The 27155-nt window shown below is 39.1% G+C and overlaps 1 protein-coding gene across 2 annotated transcripts; it reads left to right on the top strand.

The window, feature by feature from the left end:
• The first annotated feature begins 132 nt into the window (after positions 1 to 132).
• On the top strand, positions 133 to 21140 carry MIMS1 (mitochondrial inner membrane scaffold 1). Of its 2 annotated transcripts, none has more exons than XM_016197298.2 (4): positions 133 to 231; positions 10609 to 11116; positions 15946 to 16057; positions 19054 to 21140. In XM_016197298.2, exons 2-4 carry the CDS (start codon positions 10641 to 10643, stop codon positions 19285 to 19287), a joined length of 822 nt encoding a protein of 273 aa, XP_016052784.2. In that variant the 5' UTR covers positions 133 to 231; positions 10609 to 10640; the 3' UTR covers positions 19288 to 21140. The 2 variants fall into 2 exon arrangements, with proteins under 2 accessions (XP_016052784.2, XP_016052785.2); XM_016197299.2 differs by lacking the exon at positions 133 to 231 and adding an exon at positions 3612 to 4287.
• Positions 21141 to 27155: the final 6015 nt, after the last annotated feature.

Genomic DNA, 27155 nt, shown 5'->3' with positions numbered 1-27155 from the left:
GCGTGCTCGGGACGCGCCTGGCGGCTCGGGCAGCCGCGAGCACGTTGCTAGTGGGCGCGGCTGGTGGGGCTGCGGGTGTTGGGAGGGGGCGTCCGCTGGAGCCCCGCGGGTTCTAGCGCCCTGACCCACTCTTGGCCAGGTCGCTCTGTTGAGTGACGTCGCCGTGGCGGCTGAGGAGCTGTGGTCCGGCCTGGGCGGCGGGAAGCGGCGGCGGCCTCAGCGTCCCAAGAGGTAGCCTGGGCCCAAGACCTTTGAGGGCGGCGGGACGGGTGGAGAGGGCACCTTCAACCCGGTGCGCGGCGGGGAGCGGACGCGACCACCTCCGGGCCCTGGATTCCTCGGGCTGCGGCGGAGATCCGCCCGCCGAGCGGGGGTCGTCCACGCTTGCCCGCCCTGCCACCCCCCGCGGCCGAAAGAGGTCATCCCCGCCCTTCTCTGACCCCCAGTGTCCTGGCAACCCTGCCTTTGGGACTGTTTTCTGGCTTTCTGCTCTGTGACCCTTCACCCCCTGCTCTCCCTCCCTCGGAAGCCTGCTGAGGAGGGGTCTGGGCAACATCGTCTCCTGAGAGACTGGCAGAGCCTTCCCTACCCCCGTATTTGGGAAGCGCAGCCATACTCCCTCCGGGGAGGCCTTTCTCGGCTGTCCGAGTCTGGAGGAAGGGGCAGCGCTAACCTACCCTTGGCAAAGCCTCGTAGTGTAGTATTTTCTATGTTGTCTGGACTTTGACGTGGGATGGTTGGGGGAGACAACACTTTTCTTCGTCCATCCCCAGCTTTCCCCTGGAGAATCGAAGGCACCTACTCTCATGAAACTGGAAAACCCCATAGTTGAAAGGTTTCAGCTTGAGACTGGGGTCAAAACCGAACCTGTGGACTGAGATCATCATGGACGTGCGTGCATATTAACTTGATTGTGCCTCAGCACCTCCCCGCCTTAAGGGTGTAAAAGTGTGGTCACATTTGCAACTCGTCTTGAATTATACTTTACCAAAACTGATCCCTTTAAAAGCAGCTCTGAAACTGTGTTTTACTAGCCTGCCTACTTGTCAGTAAGGGCAGTTATATTAATGAGTAGGCTTTGCTTTGGAGAAGGCAACATTTGTGGCATGTACTTCCTTTGCAGTCCAGTAACTTCTAAATTGTGGCCATTAACCTTCTGAGGTTGTTGACCCCTATAAACTTTGGACCAAGAATGAATGAGGCCTATTTTTAACAAATGAAAATGAACTATCAGTTTTAGGTGACTGTATTTTTATTATATTCATTGAGCGAGGTTGAGAATTAACTTCAGTTCATGTATATTGACAAACATATAGGTGTAAGAGACTGAACATACTATTTACACATCCAGGCATTAGAAATAGGCAACTACATAGTCCATATTTGCTGGTTCTGATGCTAAAGTTTCTTGTGATAATTGCAGTTGTAATTTTAGGGAAAATGAGTTAATTTTATTATTTTTTAAAATTTTCTCATTAGATTAAAAGCTTCTTCCTATGTGTTTATACAAACTCCACCACGGATTGATGTTGTGTGTGTGATATATAGAGCTCACATTTTTAGTTTTTATAAAGCTTAACTGGAAGTCATGTAAATTCAGTTGAGAATAGAACTCTTGAAAGTAGTAATAATGGAGGGAGTAAATGGACCAGAAAAAATGTTTTAAAAGTCACTGTTGGTGTTATTTCTTCCATTATTACATGTACAATATTTGTTTTTCTGGAAATTGAATTAAAATTAAAATAGCTAATATTTTAGTATCTCTGTGTGCCAGCCAGATTAAGTGCTTTACACATTTGAACTCAATTAATTCTTACATAATTCAGTGGGATAGTTGTTATGATTATTTTTGTGTTATAGGTGAAGGTTAAATAACTTGGCCAAGGTCATGCATCTGGGAATTAGGGGAACTAGGATTTGGACCCAGGCAGTCTAGCTTCAGAGATCAGACTCTATGCTAGTAATGAAACAGTGCCTCCTAGAAAGCCAAACTCAAAACTAGAAGTTGACACATAATAGATTTTCAGAAAATATTTTGATAATTCTTAATGCTTGATGCTTAATGTTTAATGTTCAGGAAAAAAATAGTTGGATAAGATCCAGCAAGACAGGATCATCATTTCGTTTAGGGATTTAACCTGTTCCTGGCACATAGTGGTGCTAATTGAATGAATGAATTGCCAAGAAAGGTTTTTAAAAATCAATTTTTAAAAAAAGGACAGACAATTATTTCAACCCTTTATAAAATTTCTTTATGTGCTGTTTTGATTATTTGGCCCATTATCCACCCACTCACAGCACCTGGTTTGGCTTTCTCCTGGTTTGGGTTATACTTTGTCAGTGAGAGAAGATGAAGGTAGCAACTTGTAAGCTTTCTGGTCAGAGTAAAGGCAAGCAACAGATTCAGTAGATACCATCCCTCTTTTTAAGTCATTAGTTCTTAAAGTGAGAACACTCTGACTTGCAATTTTAAAGTGTGATTTCTGTTGTAGAGTTGAAGATCACATTTTTGAAACATAAACACTTTTTAAAATATAGATACAATGTTATAGCTTCCTAAAAATGATATTCTTGGAGGTAGGAAGGAAAAGTAGTTTATGGAAGGTTTGTTTCTCCAAAAAGTCTAGGAGGAAGGACTGTGCCTCCAGTCCACTCACAAAGTGCCCCTACTAAAATTTCACTGCCGTTTGGAGCACATAAGATATTTCTGTTTAAAAGGTTTTTTCTATAGTTGAAAGTAAGATTCTGTTGAGAAATATTTAAGTTTATAATGTGTAGTAATTCGTTTTATATGTTAACTAAGCTATAGTACCTAATTATTTAAATGAGTGTTACTGTGGTGGTATTTTGATTAACATCTAAAATCAATTGACTTTAAGTAAAGATCACCCTCAATAATGTGCATGAACCTTATCAAATCAATTGAAGGTCTAAATTTCAAACTGAAGTGTCTCAAGAAAAAAAAAAAATTCTTCCTCAAGATTGCAGCATCAGTTTCTTCCTGTGTTTCCAGCTTGCAAATCTGCCCTACACATTTTCAGAGTTGTTAGCCCCACAAGTGTGTGAGCCAGTTCCTTAAAATAAATCTGTATCTTTGATAAATAACCTAATAGATTTCTAATAGATAGAAATATTTATTTATATAAAGAGAGGTAGGTAGGTATATGCATATATTTTCTCCTGTTGGTTCTGTGTCTCTGGAGAACCCTATCTGAGTCAGATTTTGGTACTGAGAGTGGTTCTAGAGGAACAGAATCTGCCCTGGTCAGTGTAACTCAGTTGGTTGAGTGTCATTCCCATGCATCAAAAGGTTGCCCGTTCGATTCCACGTCAGGGCACATGGCCAGGTTGCAGGTTTGAACCCTGGTTAGGGTGCATAAGAGAGGCAGTGTTTCTCTCTCTCCCTCCCCCTCTCTCCTTCTCTCCCTCCCTTCATTCCTTCCTCTCTTCCTCCCTCTCCCTCTCTCAAATCAATAAAAACATACTAAAAAAAAGAGAGAGAGAATGAGTTATCTGTGCAGGACAATCCCCCAGTCAGGGCACATACAAGAAAAAACCAATGAATGCATAAATAAGTGGAACAACAAATCCATGTTTTTCTCTCTCTCCCTTCCTCTGTCTAAAATCCATTTTAAAACAATTTTATTTTTAAAGAATGAGTTATCTAGTTGGGTATGGTATTCCTGTAATTGGTTCCCGAATCTGATTAGATTTAAAGGCACTGATGGCTACTCCCTGTGGTAAAGGGCACTTATAGTCCAGGGTGTGATGTGGCAATAGAGATACACAAAATATCACTACTGGGGTACCCCTACTTAAATACTTACAAAAGACAGGGTTCTGGATGACCATGTATTTGATGACTTAAAACACTTTTGTCAAATTAACAAGTCTAATGAGACTGACCAGTTGCTCCTAACTCCTGGAAAAAGTGGAGAAGAGGCGGATGAGCTCAGGCCTTCAAATACCCAGCTCCAGCTCTGCATAACTGACCTGAAACTTTCTGTGTCTTCTCTAAAGAAATTCTTCTCCCCTGAGCTGCAGAGCTGAGATTGCTGAAAACCAAACCCAGAGCTCATCCTGCAAAGTGGCTGAATTATAATGCAAAATGAATCCCCAATCTAACAGGGTGTCTGCTGTTAAAATGAGGACATTGATTGGGAAGGAATGAGATCCATAAATTTGGAATAGGGTCCTGAGCCCCTATATTTTGATCAGTCTTTTTTGCCACCTGTTTGAGGAAGTTAACCTGCTATGACTGAAGAACCTGTGATGACCTTTCCTGAGGTAATTGCCTTGCAAGATATTGCTGATTCTGCGCAAGAACTACCCCTACCACTCTTACTTGCTTCTAAACCTATAACTAAACTTAAGTTTCAGCAGGACCCCAAGGATCAGCTACAAAGTGTGACCCATGAAGAGGTGTGCTGCACTCTTAAATGAATTTTTAAAAAAAATTTCCACAGGTATCTGGGGAATATGTGTGGGGATGGATATCAGAAGTGTGGAACAGTTGTGGCAGAAACGTAAAGTTAGATCAGGCCGAGTTTATTGATACAGGACTACTAAGCAGATTCTGGATTCACTGGTATAGCTTGAGGGGTTAGAAAGGGCTCTAACAGTTTGGTTGTGTGGCTGAAACATGGACCAAAGGTGACCTGTGCTCACCTTTGAAAATGCCAAACCTGCCTTGGTATACCATAGAGGAAAGGATTTAAAGGCTTAGGAATACTGGAATGATAGAGTGGATTTGTCATGTAAGACCTGCTCACCTACCTTTGAAGGTGATTTCACCATGATTTTGAGGAGTAAGTTTGTGAGAGGAGCTCCAGCATCCGTGAAGAGTCCTATGATTGCTCTTCTCTGTGGGTCAGAAATTAAAGTAGGAGCTGCTGCTACTGAACTGGGGATTCTAGAATGCAGTGAGGATAATTGGAAATTGGGCAGATATTACAAAGGAACCTATTTTCTTAATGACATATCAATATACTGAAGGAAAAGAAGCCAGAGGAGAGGTCAGTTGAAGTCCAGGAATGAGAACAGCAGTAAAAACTACAAGGAAAATATGGTTGAGCAGAGTCGAAAACAAGATGATGTTCGCTCACAATACAAGTGGAGGGCAGACTTTTGAATATAGGGACAGTTTCTTTTCTGAGGAAGGAGTTAATGGATTCTTGGGTGGGTGTGGATGCAGGTCATTCTGAAAGGGGAAAGCTGAAGGTGAGAAAAATCACCCCTCATAACTTTGGTTCATTTTTAAAGGGAAGAGAGAGTTAGCTTTATCTAATTGTTTATTTATTAAATATGTATTGAGTACCTCTTATTTGCCTGCCAGCCTTTGTTGTAGGCACCTGGGATGCAGCAGTGAACAAAACAGGAAAATAAAAACCCAACTCTGACCTTGTGAGACCATAAGTAGTAAACAATAAATAAGTAAACTATACAGGAAGATAAGTGCTATGAAAAAAGAAACAAATGGAGCAAGATAAGGAAAATAGGGATATCAGGGCTGGAGGGGAGGGGAGGATTGGAGCAGTGTTGCAATTTTAAGTAGAACAGTCAAAGTAGGCCTCACAGAGCTGGTGCCATTTGAACAAAGACTTGTAGGAAGCAAATGAGTTAGCAATGCTAACCTGGAAAGACTTCCTAGCAAAGGAAACAGCTAGTGCATAATTCTTAAGGCAGGAGCCTTTTTAGCATGTTGGAAGAGCTGCAAGGGGGCTTGTGTGGCTAAAGCAGAGTGAGCAGTGAGAGTAGGGGATGCATTCAGAGAGGGAAAGGGAGGAGATTATGTAAGGCATTGTGGGCAGCTGTAAGGAGGAGAGACATGATCTGCTGTATATTTTATATTTTATGGTCAGCTAAAAGTATAATAGAAGAGGCTTGAGGAGATTGGGAAAGGTGTGAAATGGTCATTCAGAGGAATGGGAGAGGAAGCTGATCAGGAACCACCATGGGTTGCCATGCAGCATTCAGACAAGCATGATGTACCATCAGTGTATGCTGGTACTAATTTACTCACTTGTGTGGTTTTTGTTAGCTCTGGAGATGTAGTCTTGGGAAAAACAGATGGTTGGAGTGGCTCAGGATTGGATTTTTATGGGCTGGTACTGCAGAAGGACAAAGTAGTAATCCAAGTTATACATTGTAGAATCTAGGCTGGATAAAGACTTCAGAGTGAATCCAGGAGGAGCTGTTAAATTTGAAGGAAAAAGGGGAGGGGGGAGGGAGAGCAGGTCCCTGGAACTAGAGTAAGGGAGTGGAGCCTGGAAGTAGGAAAGGGTACAGAGTGAGATAGTATAGTTTCAGGATGTCAGTTCTGGAACAGTATCAGTGATTCCAAGGTCAAAGACTTGGCCAGTGTAGTGAATTGCCGAAGAAGCTGGGATTTTTTTATGGGTCATTCAAATGGAATAATAGCAAAAGTTTAGATGAAGTAAGACTATGAGCTTGGTTTAACCTGGTCAGTAGATGAGAAGATAAAGAAGGGAAGTTAGAACTAAATGCTGTATCTTAAGGTGCAGTGTGATACTTAACATACTTTACCTCATTTACTCATTATAAATACCATATTATAAAAGTTTCATTAATTAACCCACTTTAGGGATGAGGAAAAAAGCTAAGTAAATGCCAGAAGGGATTGGAACTCAGATCTTTCTCATAGCAAAGATGGAATAATACCTGCCAGAGCTGAAACGGCGGAAGTGGAACCATTACAGATCACCATGGCTTGCCTTACAGAATTTAGAGTCTCTGAAAAGAGATAAATATATAAACATTTTCTGTATGGTGATATATTTATGTAGTAATTTTGGAAAAATCATTGATTTTCTTTGATACATTACACATTGAAGGCTGCTCTGGAAATCAATGAATGAAATCAATGAATGAATGAAAATCCTTGGGGATTCACTAGGGGGCAGAATTGAACCTTTTATGAAGATTAAGAATATAACTATGTCACTGTCACTACCACAGCTTGTCTATATGACTCAATTCTGTAATGAGAAAACTCAAAAGCTGAATGGCTTCAAGGATATGGCTTATATAAATTGAGTCCATCAAATGCATTAGGGAACAGTAAAGTAACAGCCCAGAAAGTCCTACAAATAAACTTAAATGCTTTTACTTTTTCTAAGCAGCAAACTAAATTTGACTTAAAATAGCAGCCAAGGTGTGACTGAAGAGATTGAAATGAATAAATTAGAATATTAATCTGTTGAAAGAAGAAAAACGTCCTTCTATTTATGATAATTGAGGGAGTTTGTATAATTAGAGGCAGTTCAATTCTTCACTTATCCTTTTTATTATGTATGTTTCCACCTGATGAGTTCTACATTCATCCCTTGCTTTACCTGTACTTCAGGTTAAGGCTATACTAAATATCAATTGTATTTGGCAAGGCCCTAGTTGTAGTTTTTAAAATACTAGAGATAGAGTATATAGAATTCCCATATTATTCTTCCCCCTCCCACGTTTCCCCTATTATTAACATCTTGTATTAGTATGGTACATTTGTCAGAATTGATCAGCTAATGTTGATACATTAGAATTCCCTTTTTGCATTGTATAGTTCTTTGGGTTTTGACAAATTTATGACATTTATCCGCCATTACAGTATCATACAGAATAGTTTGATCACCCTAAAAATGCCCTTTGCTCCACCTATTTATCCCTTCCCTCCCCCATTCTGGAGCGACTGATCTTTTTACTGTCTATAGTTTTGCCTTTTCTAGAATGTCATATACTTAGAATCATACAGATGTTTCAGACTGATTTCTTTTACATAGCACCATGCATTTAAAATTCCTTCATGTCTTTTCATAGCTTGATAGCTCTTTTTTTTTTTTAATCCTCACTCATAGGTCCTGACCAGGGATCGAACCCGCATCTTGGGTATGTGCTTTTACCAGGAATTGAGCCCGAGACCCTTTGGTGCATGGGACGATGCTCTAACCACTGGGAAACACTGACCAGGGCACTCATTTCTTTTTCTTTTTTTAAATATGTTTTAATTGATTTTTTTGGAGAGACAGTAAGGGCTAGAGGGGGAGAGAGAGAGAGAAACATCCATGAGAAACATTGGTCTACTGCCTCTTACACTCCTCCTCAATTTAATGGACTTCAGATTTAATAGACAAAATTTCCAGTCTGTATGTCATGTGAAAATTAACACCCTGTTAATTTCAAAATGCCTTTAACCAATATTTGCTTATAATTAAATTAGTAGGTTATTTTTTTGTTATTCTCTGTTACTTTTAACAAATTTTAGTATGCCATATATTAGGAAAAAAACACTGTAATATTTTCACTGACAAGTCTTACATATCTACAACTATAGTCTACATATTTAAATCCAAGAGTCACCACTTGTAAACAATGGTTGGCAAATGATTAGCACATGATCACACCCCATCACACGTGGTAATTGGTTCTTTTGTCACCCTGTGGTGTGACTTTCATGTGCCAGCTGATCTTCTGCCGTCCTAAGCCACGCCCCAGCCGTGTGCATTTGTTTACTCGTGGTGACTGGTGAATGCACTCATTTACTAAACCTATTCAGTATAGATTTAAAATTACAATAATAACCCTAGCCAGTTTGTTCAATGGTTAGTCGGCCCAGGATCTGAAGGGACCCAGGTTCAGTTCCGGCCAAGAGCACGAACCTCGGTTGCAGGCTCAATCCCCCAACCCGGTGGGGGCACGTGTGGGAGGTAACCAATCGATGTGTCTCTTTCACATCGATGTTTCTCCCTTTCTCTCTTCCACTCTTCTCTGAAAAGCAATGGGAAAAATATCGTCGGGAGAGGATTTAAAAAAAAAATTTACACTAATACATATTGAAAACTTTTTTGTGAAATTAAGCTTTTCGTACACACTTAATTTTAATTACACAAAGGTGTCTACGTAAGTAAAACCAGGTAAATTAATTTGTCAGTTTTTTAATGTACGCATTCAGAAAACCTACTTTATTATATAACGCACTTTCGGCTTTAACGGACATGCCCTCACCCGAATTAGTCTGTTACATCGAGATTTTACTGTACTTTATAACTGCAAGTTTGTGCCTTTCATACCCATTTTGCCCCCCGCTCCACCTCTGGCAACCACCAATCTGTTCTCTGTGTCTGAGTCTGGAGTGTTGTTGTGTTTGCTTTTGTTTTAAGATTCCACATAGGGGATCATACCATATTTGTCTTTTTCTGTCTGACTTATTTCACTTAGCGTAGTGTTGTTCAGGTCCATCCATTTTGTTGCAAGTGACAAAATTTTCTTCTTTTTATGGCTGAATAATAATCCATTGTGTGTATGTATATACATGCACACAAACGCTATATATATTTAATTTTTTGAGGAACCTCCATATTTTTCAACCTGCTACACCAATTTACATTTCTACTAACAGTGCACAAGGCTTTCCTTTTCTCCATGTCTTTTCCAATACTTGTTATTTCTTTTCTTTTTGATAATAGCTGTTCTAACAGGTAGATTATTTGAGCATTTTTTTCAGATACTTATTTGCCACCTGTATATCATCTCTAGTGAGGTATCTGTTCAGATCTTTAGCCGATTTTGTAACTGGGTTGTTTTTTTCTTGTTGGGTTTAATGAGTCCTCTGTATATCTTAGATACAAGTGGCTTATCTAATACGTGTCTTGCAAATATTCTCTCTCAGTGTGTGGTTTGTCTTATCATTCTCTTAGCAGTGTCTTTTATAGAGCAGAAGTTTTTAATTTTAGTGAAGTCCAACTTACCATTTTTTTTTTTTTTTATTGATTGATTTTAGAGAGGGAGAGAGAGATTGGGAGACAGAGAGAGATATTGATTTGCTGTTTCCACACATTCATGCATTCATTTGTTGATTTGTGTATGTACCCTGACCAGGGATCAAACCTCCAACCTTGTTCATCTGGATGATGCTCTAACCAACTGAGCTACCTGGCCAGGGCTTATTTTGTTTTCTTTCTTGGGTCATAATTTTAGTGGTGTATGTGAAAAGTCATTGCTAAACCCATGATCACTTAGAGCTTCTTCCATGTTTCCTTCTAGAAATTGTATAGTTTTGCATTTTACATGTAGGCCTGTGACCCATTTTGAGTAAAGTTTTGTGAAAGGTATAGGATCTCTAACTAGGTTCCTTTTTTTTTTTTTTTTTGAATGTGCATGTCTAATTTTTCCAGTACCGTTTGTTGGAAAGACTATCCTTTCTCCATTGAATTGCCTTTGCCCCTTTGTCAAGGAGCAGTTGAGCATATATGTGTGCATCTCTTTCTGGACTCTATTCTGTTCCATTGATCTGAGTCTTTTTCTGCCTTTCTATTTGTTTAGAATCCAAACAAAGCCCTACAAATATCTGTTTTTGTAGTAATAAAGTAGCTTCAAAACATTACCCTCCAAGATGCCTGCTAGACACATACTTAAATGATGTATTTTTATGCGATTTAAAAATTGTGTTATGTTACAACTGTATACCTTAACATTAATTTCATGGATTTGGTACCAGTGCCTATCCTTCTACTTTCTAATAATTAATGACTTCTTTTTAAGTGGATTAGTTAAAAAATGGAAATCTATGTAATCTAATTTTTTATAATCTATTCTTTATAGAAGCTGAAATCCATCCATCACCATTCTTCAAAATGCAATGGAAGGTACCAAGGACTGTATTCCAGCTGGCACATAGGACATGCATGGAACCACATAAAGCTGGTCTTTTTGGACATTGTCACTATATAAAGGGACCATTACTTTTGTATACAGCTGAATCCAAAGTAGTTTTGGTACAGGGCCCTCAAAAACAATGGCTGCATTTATCTGCTGCCCAGTGCACTGCAAAGAAAAGGAAGCCATTCGATGCTCCTTCACCCCAACTGGGGTTTCTTCACCATAAACAGTGGGAGCAAGATTCTTTCTCTAAGAGGGTTATGTCATCTAATGCCACAGCTCCAGGAACTCCTTCAGAAAAAAAAGAAGAACCTGATCCTTTACAAGACAAATCTATTAGCCTTTATCAGCGGTTTAAGAAAACTTTTAGACAATATGGAAAAGTTTTGATTCCAGTGCATCTAATAACTTCCGGTGTTTGGTTTGGAACATTTTATTATGCAGCCATAAAGTAAGTTTTTGCTTGATTGATCACCTTTCCCTGTTTTATCAAAATGTTAATCATCTTAAGTGTACTGGTTTTTAAAGCCTTAAATCATTTTTTAAATGCTTTAATGTCTTTAATTGATAGAGAATTACTACTTTTCATAACTTTTTCACATTTTGATAATAATAGCTAACATTTGCTTACTCTGTATCTCAGGCATTGCTAAATTTTTTAACTGTATTATCTCATTTAATCCTCACAGCAGTCATGTGAAACAGGTAATGAAATTCCCATTTTGTTAATGAGAAAACGGATGAAGAATAAGCCAAAATAACTTAGATTTTCCCAGAATAACTCAGAGTCTGATTTCAAAGCTCTTGCTCTCAATCACTGTGCTCATCTCCTATCAATATTTCTAGTAGTACAGAGATAAAATTACATTTCAGAAATTTGGCAGCACTAGGAGTTCTGTACTTATATATTTCTTAAAGTGTTCATAAATGTAAAAAGATATCTATTATTTGTCCATGTGTATGCTTTTAGTGGGAAATTAGTAAGATATTTTTGACAAAGCCTGGCTAGTATCTGTTATAGACACAGACTTGAACAAATTGCAGACTTATGTTTTAATGTTACTCATATCTGATAAATGTCAATGTAATATCTTTTATTCTTATCAGAAGTTAATTTCTTGTACACTTAAAATTTTGTTAAGAGGATAGATCTCATGTTAGGTGTTTTTTCCTCAGACGGTCCTTATATGTACACTTTATGGAATTCTCTCTCGGTTTATTAATGACATTTTCTGGACATGTATAATTTTTATAGAAGTCTTCAAAACTACCCTTAGTTTATAAGCAGAGCATAAAAGTATATACCGTTTTGCATAAAAGTTATTATAGGCATTCAGTTTTTATTCTTAATTAATCTCCTTTTACATATTAAATTTTCTTTTTTGAGCCATTGAGGATTTTTCTGATTCAGTATTGTGGAAGATGACATGCGTAATGCTTGTTTTTTCTGTCTTCCTTAGGTTGCCTTTAATAAGTATCCAGTCTCCTGCCCTTAGAGGGAGAAATCTAAGTTTTTAATTAATTGAATATGAGAGTCTCACTTGGAATATTAAAAAGAGTACTTTTGTTCCCTTTACTTTTCCTTCTTGAGTTAAAGATTTCTGTAACTAAAACATCAGACCCCAAATAACCTAGTGATACTGATCATCCTTAAGGCTTTTTTCATTGCTATCTGGCATCTGAGGTGGTTGTGACATTCTGCCATCCCCTGTGGAATGCGCCTTTCTTAGCTTTACCCTTCCCCTGCTTTTCTGCAGCATGTGTGTGGAGCATGGTGATGAGACTGTCCACTTTAAAATCACACACCTTTCGCGTCAGAACTTGTCTTTTGGCTGTTTGCCAGCATGCACATTCAGTTGCCAGACCCACCACTGCTGCTCACCTATGACTATAGGTCCAGTTCTGTTATAGCATCTCATAACTAGAAATTTGTATTTTGTAGGATGTGTTGCTTCCCAACATAGTCCTTAATGTTTTTGTTGAATCCTTAATACTTCAGAAGTTGAAAGTTGATTTGTTCAAAGTGAAGATCTTATCACAAGTAATACTTAAAAAATAAAGATTTAGGATATATTTGAATGGCAGTGTATCTTTCATTGTGAGATGTTTTATTGTAAAAATTGGAGTTGATTGTACTAAATACAGGTGTGTTTTGAAAATTTTAACTGACAAGCTGATTTTATTTTATTTAGTTTTAGCTAGAAAAAGTTCTCTGTTATTTGCTTGTTGCCTACTTTCTATTAAAATAAAGAAGAAAAAATAATTTGTAACTTAAAAGATAAACGTTAGAAGTCACGCTGCATTACTGACCAATGTTTGTTTTAGTCACTTTGACGGCTAACATGCTGCCTTGCTAATCACCATAAAGCAAAATGCCGTTCTTTATTTAATTTGCTCAGTGATCAAGGTCTCAGGCTTTTGAAACATTTTATTTCAGGGAGATCTAAATTGTGTATGGTAGTGGATTTTATTTTAAAGTAACCTTTGTTGTCACTTCTATCTGGCAGAAGCTTACAGATATATTATGTCTTCTAAGCAGAAGTCCTCTGCTCAAATGAAGCTCTGCGATGATGGTTTTGTCACTGTGTTTAGATGCCTCAGGTTCCTAAAGATACAGATCTACTCTGAGACAAAATCTGACTGATTTTTATAGCACTTTACCCAGACTGCGAGTGTGCCTTTGCCCTTGTGTGTTTCTGCATTAGTAGAAGAAGCATCCATAAGCATCCATGCATAAGGCTGGCAGTTTGTGAAGCAGAGATTTTTGTCAGGTTGTGGGAAGTTCAAAATAAAAAGTGACAAAAAGCAGATATTATTATTTGAATCAAACCCTCATTAATACTTCTGACTTAGCAATTCCATATTTAGCAACTACAATAAAGAAAATGAAAGCTATTTTTATTTTTATTTTTTATAAAGTCAAGTCATCAAATCAGTATTTTACCAAAATTTTTAAATATATTTCGGTGCTCCTATATTGGGTGCGTATATGTTTATAAGGGTTATATTCTCCTGCTGGATGGATCCCTTTAGTATTATGTAGTGACCTTCTTTGTTTCTTGTTATGGTCTTTATTTTGAAGTCTGTTTTGTCAGAAATAAGTATTGCTACCCCAGCTTTTAAAAGATTCAAATCAGTATTTTAGAAATACGTGGAACCAGGTGCTTGTTTCTTTATTTTACAAAGGATGTTTATGCAAGGTGTCTGAGGCAATTATTATTTGATCTTTTTTTTTTTTTGGTTCATCCTAACCCAAGAATATGTTTTCCATTGATTTTTTTAGAGAGAGTGAAAGGGAGGGGGAGAGACAGAGAGAGAGAAATATCAATGTGAGAGAGACACATCAATTGGTTACTTCCCCCTCATGCCCCAACCAGGGTAGGAATCAAGCCTGTAACCGAGGTATATGCACTTGACCAGAATCGAACCCTTTAGTCCACAGGCCGATGCTCTGACCGCTGAGCCAAACCAGCTAGGGCTATTATTTGATCTTTATGATAGTTTTTTTTAATCACTCAGTTTTGTCTTATATTTGGCCCAATGCTTGTTTGTCCCCCCTTCATGATTGCTATTAAATATGTAGATTTTACATACTGGGCTTAGTCTGAAGGAGAAAGTGATTAATGAAATAATTTTATAATTTTATTGGTACTGTAAGGTAATTAGCATGTTCTGGTAGGATGTTACTGTCCATAGTGACTATTAGATCCATAGAATAGTCTTTATGATACTAAGTCTTGCTTTAATAGGATTCTCTCTAAGAAAGGGGTTTTTAAAAGAACTGACGGAGATTGAAGAAACCAGATTGGATTTGTAATTGATATCTTCCTTAAACTCGTTAAAGATTACTTCAGTTTTCTGGTTTCCTCTTGTAGATGATACATAATTTTCCTTGATGATGTTCAGCCACATCTATTGAGTAATCCCTGGTTTCTTAGTATTGTAGTGAAAGCGCAGAGAGGGACAACTTTTCCCCAGTTAACTGTTATTTTTTAATATTAAAAGCAAATGAGTTTGCAACTACCATAATAATAATGGGTCCGGGCAATTGTTTTTTCTGAATTACAAAGAGAAAATGTATGTGTACAGTGGAGTAATCTGTGGACCCTACCTTAACCAAGAATCAAACTTAACATTGGTGATGGAACAAACTGACGTTATATGGCCCCTGTTGATACACCGAAATGAAGAAAACTTTTAACCAGATTCTAATCATAAGGAGACTATCAGACAAATCCAGATTGAGGGATAGTATACCATGCAACTAGACTGAAAGCTTAAAAATCTCAGTGTCAAGAAAGACATGCTGCCTTCCTCCTCAACAAAAAGTCCTGGGAAGCATTTCTAGAGAAAAGGAGACTAGAGACACATAACAGGAGAGCATTAAGGGACATACTGGGCCAATTCAGGAAATTTTAATATTAAGTAATATTTTATTAACTATATATATTATTGCATATGTTAAATTTCTGGAGTGTGATTATTATACTATGTTTTATAGGAGAATCACAGAACAAGAGCCTTGTTCTGATTTAGAGGTGAAGGGTCTCAATATCTGCAAAAGTACTTGGTGAGAGAGCACACAAGTGAGCACACTCATGTGTGCACATGCCAGTGTAATAAAATGTTGATAATCAGGAAAACTACAAATAAATTAGGTCTTAACAGCTCAGTTAGAGACTTTCTCTTCCTTCTCTCCCTCCAAAAATGTGTTGCAATTTATGGTAATTGTACCTCACCTGCCTATTAAGTCTGATAATAGCATCCTTTGAGAATAATAGAAGTTTTCATCAAACCCATAGAAGCATTTATTCTTTGCATAGTAATACAATAAGTAGTTATATAACTTGCTTTTACAATAATAGTATAGTTTGACATGTAATATTAGAGGTAAAAATCTTAGGTCTTGAAGTTTGAGTTGGAGCCTTCTAAGGAAGTGGTGTTCAGTTGAGGAAACAAGTGAGGTAAGTGATTCTGATCCTTTTCTCCTAGGTTACATAAAGGTATTAATTTTGCCCTGATAAATGCTTCTGTTTCTTTGAGTATGCCAGCTAGAGATGTCTCTAGGCTGCAGCAGAATTTACACACAGTAAGCTGTGCCGCGGCACGGTGTTTGTGGGCATATTGTTCTTTTAGAGTGAAATTAAAGTGCTCGATAATGTAGAACTGACTTTTAAACAACATTGTCTTTTGGTGTTTTCAGATAATCTTTTGAAATTATTTATCCCTCAAAATGTGTGTGTACATATATATATAAATTACTTTTTGTTTCTTTCTTAGAGGAGTGAATGTCGTTCCTTTTCTGGAGCTTGTTGGGTTACCTGACAGCATAGTAAACATTCTGAAAAATTCCCAGAGTGGAAATGCACTGACAGCATATGCCTTGTTTAAGGTAGGTGCTATTATAAATTAACTACTCCTCGCACTTAACCGGTGACCTGCTCAGTTCCCCAGAAAACTCCATGTTAGCACCCAAGTCTTCTTTTGTAACTTAATATACTGTATTTCATCTCTTGCATGTCTAATAATTAAAGTTTAAAATTTTTAAGTGTAAATAAAGTGATGGTTTAGGAAGAGTGCTACGTAATATTGTAAAGTTTAATTCAAGTTGTTTTATGTGATAAACCTTAGTTAGACTTAGTTGGTAGATGTTATGTATGTTTCATTTTAGAAGTTTGTAGATTTTGTAAGTTTTCTGGATTTAGACAATGACATCTTTGTAGTTTCTACACCTGTGGGTCTTTTTTTCAGAAGAGGAGACACATTGTAAAGTGTGGGATTATGCCATATTAATCTCATTTTTCTCAATTGACAAATAATTTATGAGGTTCTTCGTAGCTTCATCCTAAGAAAGAAAGCAGGTAGAAAGCATCTGGGAACTAGATGTTACTTTACTTTTATTGTATAAAAATACTTAGATTTTTGGCTTTTTGATAGTACTCAAAACTAAAGTTTGTTTGATTCTGTCATCCTTATTAGAATCCTCTGGAATCTTGGGATATTTCGTCTTTTATTATAATTTTTACTAGCAAGCTATACTTAATTGCTGAGTTTTTCAACATTAAAACTTATTAAATTCATAAATTATCAAGTTTATAATTATAGTGGGTATAATTTAACCTTAATAAATCAAACTATTTGATAATTTAAACTATTCCTTAATTATAAGTGCTCCTTATCCCATGCTTCTACAACATGTATAGTTCTTATGTAGTTCATATCACAGTCTCTGTGTTACTTTTATTTTTTAATGTTTTCTTTATTTGATTATGAGTGCCCAGGAATTTAGAATCTCGTCTTCTTTCTCTTTGTGTTTTCTGTATGTCTGGTATTGTGTTTTGTAGACAAATTGGTGCTCAATGTACGTTTGTTTGATTGGATTGAAACATGAAACTACATGTAGGTAGATTACTGTTAGCAGTGTTTCTTCTCATCATTCCTGTGCAATGTGGAAAATGTGGATGGGCATTCTCCTGGGTATTTACTGTAACCCACAGTCTTAAGCAGAGCAACAAACACTGAGATTTATTGCTTTGGTAAGGTAAAGCCCCAAAGAGTTGTGGCAAAGATGAAAAAAATAACCTGTGAGTATGACCTTGTGGCCTTGGCTAGGATACACTCATAAGCCCCTGTACTGTCCTTGAAATGCACCATTGTTTAAGTTGATTAAAGTTTGTTGGGCTCCTACTGTGTGCCAAGTGCCAATTCTAGGTACTAGGAATATTTTAATTAAATAAAACAGTACAAAATACCTTCCCTCGTGGAGTTTATATTCTAATGGTGGAAGGTGGTTAGAGAGACAAAGAAGGGAAAGTTAAAAAAATTAACACATGCAGTGTATTTAGATAATGGTAAGTGCTAAGAAGAACAGACCAGTGATGGGGGGTGTGCTTGTGTTGTTGCTTGGGGTTTTTCAGAAGGAGGGCTGCAAGCAGGTGAGAGAGCTCAGCAGGCAGCTGTGTGGGAGGAGAATATTTCAAGCAGGGGAAACCAAGTACAAGATCCAGAGGCTGCAGGGTACCTGCAGCGTGTGAGGGAGCAGGAGAAACCAGTGTCGCTGGAGCGAATGAGCAGGGCCACGGGCAAAAAAGTGGCCACATCAGGGTAGCCTGCCAGGCTGTTGTGAGTGCTCTGGCTGTTACTCTGAAGATCAGATGGAAAGTCACTGGGCAATTTTGAGCATCCAACTTCTTTTAACAAAATCACTTTAGCTGCTGTATTGAAAACAGTCTCACAGGGCAAGGGTAGAAGCCCACAGGCCTGCCAGGAGGTTGTTGCAGTGGTCTAGGTGAGAGCTGATAGTGGCCGGAACCAAGGTGGTAGCAGGAGAGGCCGTAAGAAGTAGGTGGACTCTGGATATATTTTTAAAGTATCTAACAGGTTTTGGGTCTAAGCAACTGAAGAGTACAGTTGTCATTTCCTGAGGTCCAGACAACTTAGAGAGGGGCAGGTTTGGGGTAGTACCATTGAACATCAAGAGGTCAGTTTTGAATAGATGACATTTTGAGATCTATTAGATACCCAGGTGGAAGTGAGGAGGTGGTTATATATACTGGACTTTAGAGAAAAGGCAGGGTCTGGAAATCCACATTTAAGAATCATCAACACATAGATGGCACTACAGACATGATACTGTACAAGACTGTCAAGGGAATGAGGTAGGTGAAGAAAAGAAAGGTTCCAGCACTGAATGCTGTCCCACCGTGTTCAGGGGTAGGCAACAGGAGGAGGAATCAACAAGGACCCCTAGGAAGGGGCAGCCTCTGAGACAGAAGGAAACCAGGGACGCAGGGGCCTGGCAGCCAAGCCGAGGACGTGCACGGAAACACTCTCGGGTGGTTCTCAGGTTCCACAGGACGCTGCTCCGCGATGAGGGCAGCTTTTGTGGAAGGAGCATACGTCCTGGAAAAGTCAAAGGAAAGAGATTTGGAAGTGAAACTAAACTAAATTTAGTAAAGAAGAAACATTTGGCCCATGCTTGCCTCTCACTATCAAAAGTAGTTTGGTTCTAGTTTAGTATTAGAGAGTGTCTATAGGTGGCAGGGTTTTAAGTGATAGAGACCTGTGTCCCTTTGTTGTTGGTTATCGATCCTGAGCCCTCTTTGATTTCCCAATGAATTGCCCCCACTCCCAGGTTCACTAGCACGCAGTCATAGACTTTAGAATGTTCACGCTGCCACTGTGAACATTCTGTAATCCTGGGTCAGTGCCTGAGTAACAGACATTTATAAAATGAGTTTGCAGAAGAAGCACCTCTTGTTAGGACGGAGAGCCATATAGAATGAAACTTCATTAGCATTGTGAAGCAATAAAGTAATTTCAAATTGTTTTTGCCTGTGATGATAGTCATAATCAGGTAGTGACCTGCCCGTTTGCTATTTCCTTCAGATTGCAACACCTGCCCGATATACCGTGACTTTGGGGGGAACCTCCTTCACTGTGAAGTATTTGCGTAGTCGCGGCTACATGTCAACACCACCTCCTGTTAAGGAGTATCTACAGGACAGGATGGAAGAGACAAAGGAGCTTCTCACAGAGAAAATGGAAGAAACAAAGGATAGACTCACTGAAAAGTTACAAGAAACCAAAGAAAAGGTTTCTTTTAAAAAAAAAGTGGAATAAGGTGCCTTGTATAAGAGGTTACAAACAATTCCTGCACTTTAACCCTTTAGAGATGAGGGACAAAGATACATGCTCCTGAGTGTATTTTTTGTTAATTGCCTGAATATGCCAGTTCTCTGAGGGTTAAAGAACTAAGATAACCTTTTTAACATTAACTGTCACTAGAAAAATCAGTGTTTTTTGAAAAGGAAAAAATGAACCCAGCACAAGAATTTCACATCAATAGCAGCGTTAAGCAGGGGTTAATGTCTAAGCTCCTTTTCCAGGTCTTCAGAAGCACAGGTGCTTTTTTGTTGCAGCTACACTTTAGGCACACAAGGCAGTGGACTTCCTGGATAACTGATGTGGCCCTAGACAGGAAGTTAACGCTGGGTCTTCATCTTTACGTTACTCATTGGGGTCTTAACTATATTCAGTTCTCATTCTCAATATGGAGACAGACTTTTATCTAAATTGCCTGCAAATGAGGATATTTTGTTTCTATAAAAAATGTCTAACAGTTACATACCAGTTAAAATAATAGACTTTATATGAAGAAAGCTGAATAAAAATTGAGTCATGCATGTAAATAAGATGTATTGGTTATATGTAAATGAAAAAATTGACCATTTAAAAAATGATTTTTACCTGAAGTTGTCATAATCAAATTTTTAAAGCAAATATATATGGCCATACTACCTTTTCCCCTAGAGCATAAAACTACTGTGAATTGTTTGTTTCCTTTTCAATTTTTCAGAGGAAAAGTGAAAATAATTATACCTTAAGTTTATTGTTGAAATCAGATTATCTTAAGCAATGACTCAAGTTTGTGGTTCTCAAGAAATATGGATTTAGAAGGAGGGAAAGTGGCACCAGGTTGTCATGGCGCTGACTCACTCACCCTGCCATATGGCAGGTCTTTGTCTCCACAAGCCAGTGCTCTTTCCCAGTGTCTTCACCCAGGGTTAATGTTGATCTCATTTGGAATAAATTTTAAAATTGCAGCTGCTGCTCTTTCCCTGATATTGAAACCTTGCTTGAGCATTTTACTTGAAATTTTTTATAGTAAAGCTATCATTAAATTATCTGCTTGGAATGAAATTCAACCATTATCAGATAATGAAAGTTGTCATGATTGTGTGGGTGTGTTTAAGGATGTCTGTATCTGGTTTTATGTGTTTTTTTCTAAATATGTTTTTACTGATTTCAGACAGAGGAAGGGAGAGGTAGAGAGAGAGAAACATCAATGATGAGAGAGAATCATTACTCGGCTGCCTCCTGCACACCCCCTACTGGGGATCGAGCTGGAAACCTGGGCATGTGCCCTGACTGGCAATTGAACCGTGACCTCCTGGTTCATGGGTCAATGCTCAACCACCGAGCAACACCGGCCCGGCTATCTCTGTCTGTTTTAACTGCTTTTTACTTCAATTCTCACCATTGAATTGATATTTGGAAGAGGGAATGGCCTCTTCCTAGATTGTCAGAGGCACCACCAGAAATAATCCGGCAGAAATCACTGCTATTTGGCAGGATTTTGTATTTAATATTTAGTTTGGCCAAATTTAAAAAATACTTTAAAGGGGAAAGAGTGTTTACATTTGATACATTTAATCATTGGAACACTTCTTAAATTTATATGCTGTGGTTGGAATCTTCTTTCATGGTGGGGCAGAGTAGTAAAGGGAGGGGTCAGGAGCTATTGCTGGGCCACATGCAGTGCTGGTCAGGAGAATGTCTGTCTTCCCAGACAGAGTGGAACTTGCGCTTTCAAACTGACAGCACATTTTCAAATATAAATATAGTTGGTATGTTTTTGCTTGTTTATTAAATAATTCACATATTTTCAGATATTAAACGCTAAGATATTAACACATTTCTTGTTTATTTTTTATTTTTTAAACCACTTGCCTGTGTTTTAACATCTTGCATTATATGGAACTCTTCTGAAACAATTTCCTTTCACTGTGCACATTGCACAGGACATATTTTCCAATGGGGATAAATTGTGGGTTCTTAGAAGTCACTAATAATCCTGAGACTAAAATTTGATTTTCCTGAGTATCCAGCTTTTGTTCAGTCCATTTGAGTTTTGTTTCCATTCAGTTTCATAATTATGTTGCGTTTATCTAGTTACAGAAAGTGAGATGCTGATGAGTGCTTTCAAATTCTCTTGTAAAAAAATTCTTTGAATTCCTCACTAGTTTCTGGTTGCCAGAATCCAACCGCCCAGACTTCAAAGGAATGTATATGTTCTTGAAATAATGAAAAGTGGTATCTTTGCATGTGAAAGGAGAAAGTTGAGATATATATATAATTTCTAACTGTATGAGGGATGTCTGAACCAGTTTCCAAATGAGGTTTTATTTACTCTAGGTTAATACACATCAGAACCAGCGATCCCTGTATCACTTCATATCAGGCGAGGTCTGTTTAGTTAAAACCAGTTCATGTACCCCTAAATTTTTTATGACAATTGTTTTTAATTCCGTAGTTATTATTACTTGGGGTTTCTAGTGTTTTATTTGCTTTGCAACTCTCCACACTAAAACTCACAACGTTACGGAGAGGCCACAACATAACTCTGCCCTACAGTGAGATGTGGCAGGAATCGCCTGGCGGCGCACTGGGGCTGGGGCTGCAGCTCATGATAATCGCTACTGATTTGAAGCTTTATTTAGCCTTCATCTGTACCCTTGTAGTCGGTAAGGTCTTGCCACATTTTATTAGTGAGGTTGAGAAGTTTATTATTTGTTGTTCTGCCCCTCCCCCCAATATTAAACTGAAGTGTGTGATTTGTTTAAACTTTGGGTGAATCATAGCTTAGTTTGCATGTGCAGCTCATTTGTTTCTATACATTTTGTTTGATTGTCTTTCTCCTCTCAAGGTTTTAATCGATATATATATCTCTTCTGAGAAGTTTTTTGAGATACAAGTTTTTCTCTTTGATTTGTGGACACAGTGCTGAGATTCAATCACTACATGGAACTCCTGGCTATGAAAACAAAACAACTCGAAGGGCTATTTTTCCAGGCAGCCCCCAGGGGAGCTACAGTGACCATCAGATGCCAGTTTCAGAAAGGCACCATACCTTCAACCCTCTGTTCGCCCCTCCCCTCCCCTCCCCTCCCCTCCCCTCCCCTCCCCTCCCCTCCCCTCCCCTCCCCTCCCCTCCCCTCCCCTCCCCTCCCCTCCCCTCCCCTCCCCTCCCCTCCCCTCCCCTCCCCTCCCCTCCCCTCCCCTCCCCTCTCTCCTCTCCTTCAAGAAAGAAGTTGATGCCAGTGATTTCAGCCCATGCATTAACAGGAAACAACAATAAATGTGTAGAATTCATATTTTTCTAAAGGGAACTTAAAAACTCCTGCTACACGGTGTACAAAGCTGGTTTATGCCATACGAACAGAATCACAAGATTAGTTTTGGCACTTTTGTTCCTCTTTGTATGCAGTTGTATAGTACTTCCAAGTTCAATGAGAAGAAAAGCTGTTCTGTATCAAACCATCTAAGCAATAAGTGTTATATTTTAAAAACGGGGGGGGGGGGGGAAATCCTCTGAAGATTAGAGAAATTCTTTTGATATTATTTGGCATCAGAAATATTTGTATCATGTCAAATGCTGTTGCTAGCATATTGCTAACAGTCTTTAGGGTAAGCTACAAGTAGCATAAAAGGAGACACCTGTAATACGTTGTATGAAGTTAAATAAATTGTTAAGCTATATAGAGAGTAAATACATATAGTTTGCAATGTATATAATAAACCCCATTTCATTTATAATAAACCTTACCCTTTGGATTACCTGGCCCATAAATTCTGTGAGCTCTAAGGCAGAGCAGCTCCCCCATCTAATCTGCATGCCTGTACGTAAGTGGGATGTGTTGATGAGGTAGAGAGGCTATGACAGAGGAGGTTTGACTTATATAAAGTGGATGAAAAGGGTTTGCTCAGCAAATTAACAATTGAAAAAGATTAGGCAAGAGATGTAGTTTATTCAAGAATAATAGCAAAGTCAACCTTTTAAAAGTACTAAAAATGTCTTTTCCTGAAACCTTTTGTATACAAGAAGTGCTGCTTACAGACCTCAACAACGGAGCAAAGATTACATATATCGAGATTGCCATCTTCCCAGTAGTGAAAATAATAAAAGCCTTCAGGTATAATCTTCAGTTTATTTTTTATAGAATCTGCCCCTCCCCCAGTGAAAGATACTACTATAGTCCTGTATGCTCCAGGATGAAATGAGCTATTGGCTGTCTTATTTCAGTGATCTTAGAAGGTAATTCCAGGAATTTAAAAGGTCTTAATAGTTTGGGCAGAAGAGGTGTTTGAAGAAAAAATGCACGTTGTATATTAGACCCATGTAGCTTTTTCCTGTGCTCTTTCCCTGGGTCAGGTCATCTTCCGGATTTCTTAACCAGTTCAGACAGCATAAACAGGCCACTGTAGAATATGGTGATGCTAATGAAATGGACAGAAGGTGATTTTAACAAGGCAGAAACTGTGAGTGCACCTCTCATGGCATTTTTGAAATGATACCATTTTTATAAAATGTACACATTTCTGAATTATTAAAGGATTCTTTCTGAAAAATAACTTGTTTTAGTGGTAATGTAGACATATTTCTTCTGTTGGCTACAGTTCGTTATTTTTTTAATGGGGACCTTCATTTACTTCAGGTTCTCCATAAGGCCTAAACTAAAGTAGATTAAATGTTACCAAAGTTGGTTGGAAGCATTTTTCAGTGTTAAAAGCTTACTACTACCACAGTTGACTGTCTGTGCCATGGTCGACAACCCATCAGATTACATTGGCCTACATGCCCAAGTAGTGTAGGAGGATTCCCGTAGAAAAGTATGGGCCTCTCCGCCACCTTGGAATTTAACCACCTGAACCAGAAAACTATAGAACCAGGGGCGGGTACTTTCAATTATTCATCTGCAACATTGACTTTGTTCAGTTTCCGTTGGCCCTTCTGTACGTCGCGGAGTGCCGAGTTAGCGTTAAATGGGATTCCAGAGTCTGCACCGTGCACCTAAATAGACTCAAGACGTCATCCTTTTCCCTTGGAGCCCCGAGCGCCTTCCCAGAGCGCACCGTCCACCCTGGTCTTGCCCTCGCCCTCTGGCGCTCGAAAGATCTTTTTCCTGAACGTGGAGCTTGGAGCTCCTGTTCTAGAAGTGCTAAGTCAGGCCAGTTAGATGTATTTTCCTTCTGAGATATTTCCTCTGTGACTTCTGTGCCAAATTGGCGTATTTTAACTAGACAAGGCAAGTTTTGGATTGTCTTGCTTCTTCAGGGTTAGTCTGAAAATCAAGTCGTATTCTCCCCTGTGCATCCCTGTGAGTCGCCAACAACAATAATTACAGATCATGTTATCTTGTGGCAATTATCTGCCTATTTTGATAAAAATGATCTTAGTAGGAAGAATGCATCTTGATTTCAGAAACCTTCAGGGCAGAGGATCACACCAAGTCTCTCTTCTGAACACTTGCTCAGACAGCCGTCCCGGGGAGGCGCACAGGCTGCCCAAGTCACTCAGGCCATGTGCGTCCCCCAGAGGCGTGCTTGCTGAGGATAAGCCCTCCACATGTGCCTTCTCTGGGACAGCGTGGTCCGCAAGCGCAGGAGTCCTGAGTGGTGAAAAGATGTTCCACATGCTGCCAAAATCAAAATGCATCCACGTTCTGCGTCGGAGTCAGTTCGCACAGGAGCGTGCCTGACTGGTGGCACGCCGGTCCCCCATCTCCAGTGGGCAGATCCGCGCGGCCTCTTTGTAAGAGTGGGACAGTAAACGCGCAGTTGCTCCCAGACTTTTAGTCGAGTACCTGCTGAAAGTCAGCCTTTTATTATGATAATCACATAAAGTTTAAGCATATGACATTGAAATAATGGCAGTTCTGGATCTTCCCTTGTACCAATGAGATTCCTTAAAAAAAAAGAACAGCTCTGCCAACGTGGTTCAGTGGTTGAGCGTGGACCTGTGATCCAGGAGATCCTGGTTGGATTCCCGGCCAGGGCACATGCGTGCAGGAGGCAGCCGATCAATGACTCTCTCATCGATATTTCTCCCAAATCAAAAAAATATATTTTTTAAAAAGAATAGCATTTTCTCTATCCACACAGATATCTCAGTTATTACCTCTAAGTACTAGACTTGAGATTCTATAAAGATTGAACCATATTTTGACTATGTTTTATTGAATCTGAGTCAGTATTTTCTTTGGACACTTAATATGGTGACTTAATTGTCACTGTTGCTTTACTTTTCTAAGAATAGTGGCTACTTTGGTTCTCTCTTACGCTCCGAGCGCCAAAAGTGAGGGCTGTGAAGTCCTCAGATGCCACAGCTCTGCCTGCCCTTCAGCTCTGTCTGGAGATAGAATTACAGGGCCCGGTTGCCATGGTGCTCCACCAACATGCGCTTTTTATTTCCCTGTTGAAGATGCAGGACATGGTGGGTGGTAATTTGCATTCGTCACAGAAATAAGGTCAGAAATAAAGGACGAGTCTTAGTTTCCCCAAAAAGCTGAAAATATTGTCAAAAACTTTAGTTCACAAAACCTAATCGACTTTTGCTGAGAAGTCTAGACCACTTAGCAACTGCATTATTTTGGAGGCATTTAAGATTAATAGGAGCTTTGAGTCAAACCCCAGACTTACAGAGAGTTTATATAAAATTTTGCCTTTAGTGGGTCACTTCAGGAAACTGAGGCCAATATTTTTACTTGAAGGAGGCACAGGAGAGCTGGATTTGAAATTCAGATCTCAGCTTCCAGTTAAAATTTTTCCTCTCATCTGGGCACTAAAATAAAGCACTTTGTGCATTGGGACTTTTGGATTCTTTGTATTTTGGGAGCTAAAGCTGATTTCTTAATATTCCTTACCCTCTTTCCTGCTGGTGCCTCGCATTGTCTTCGGACTTTTAACAATAGCTTTTTGATCCTTTTATACTCTATTTTCATCTTTTTTTCCCTTTAGAATGCTAGGAAGAGGAGAGAGTAGCCATTCTGTTACCCCGTGTGATTACAGGAGGGAGCGTCTGCTCCCTGCTCCTGCTCCGGCTCAGTGCTCCACTCAGCCTGCGAGCGGGCCAGCTCCCCGCCGGCGTCCTGTTACTGTCTAGCTGTCCTTGGCAAAGCAGTTGGTAGCTATTTTCAAACACCTAAGTCTATGCTTGAGAGCAAGTAATCTAAATTTGGTAATTAGATCTAGTCTTCATACATCTGTACGTGTTTAATATTTCATATATCCAAAAAGGATTCGACCTCAGGAAATACCCTAATACTCCCTTGGTAAAAAGAGCTTGCCTTTTCCTGCTGCCCCTGGTGGAGGGTCAGGCTGATGGTCGTGATGTCTGAGCTTGTATTGGTGGCACACTTGGAGGCAGCTCAGACTGGAATTTTCCATTCACTTGGGGCCAATCACTGGAACATCAGAAGCTGGCACTGGTGGGAAATTTTAGCACTGAGAAATTCAGTATATCCCTGATTAGGAATTTTAGTGTTCACCAAAGGACAGAGGTTGGCCTCTCTGAATCCCAGGAAAATGACCAACTTTAAACCCTGGCAGCTCTGCAGCACCATGAAGTGGTGGAGAAAAGCTGTGCTTTTGTTGTTACATGCGGTGTGCAAATGATGAAAACTGTAGCTTTTGCACTGCTAATTTTATTTTTCCTTTAAAGTGAGAGTGGAAAGTCGGGTGAATGAGGTTTCCACTATTAGGGGAAAACCTGAAGTCTGGACAGAAACATGGCATTAAAACAAAGAACTTTATAAATGCAAAGGCTTTACTTTTTGGCTGCTATTTTAAAATGTGCATTTTGCCCTGTCCAGGTCGCTCAGTTGGTTGGAGAGTTGCCCCATACACCAAAAGGTTGTGGGTTCGATCCC

Source organism: Miniopterus natalensis, chromosome 7 (genome assembly GCF_054644295.1).
Source record: "Miniopterus natalensis isolate mMinNat1 chromosome 7, mMinNat1.hap1, whole genome shotgun sequence".
NCBI lineage: Eukaryota > Metazoa > Chordata > Mammalia > Chiroptera > Miniopteridae > Miniopterus > Miniopterus natalensis.
This window is presented reverse-complemented; position numbering and strand designations above follow the sequence as displayed.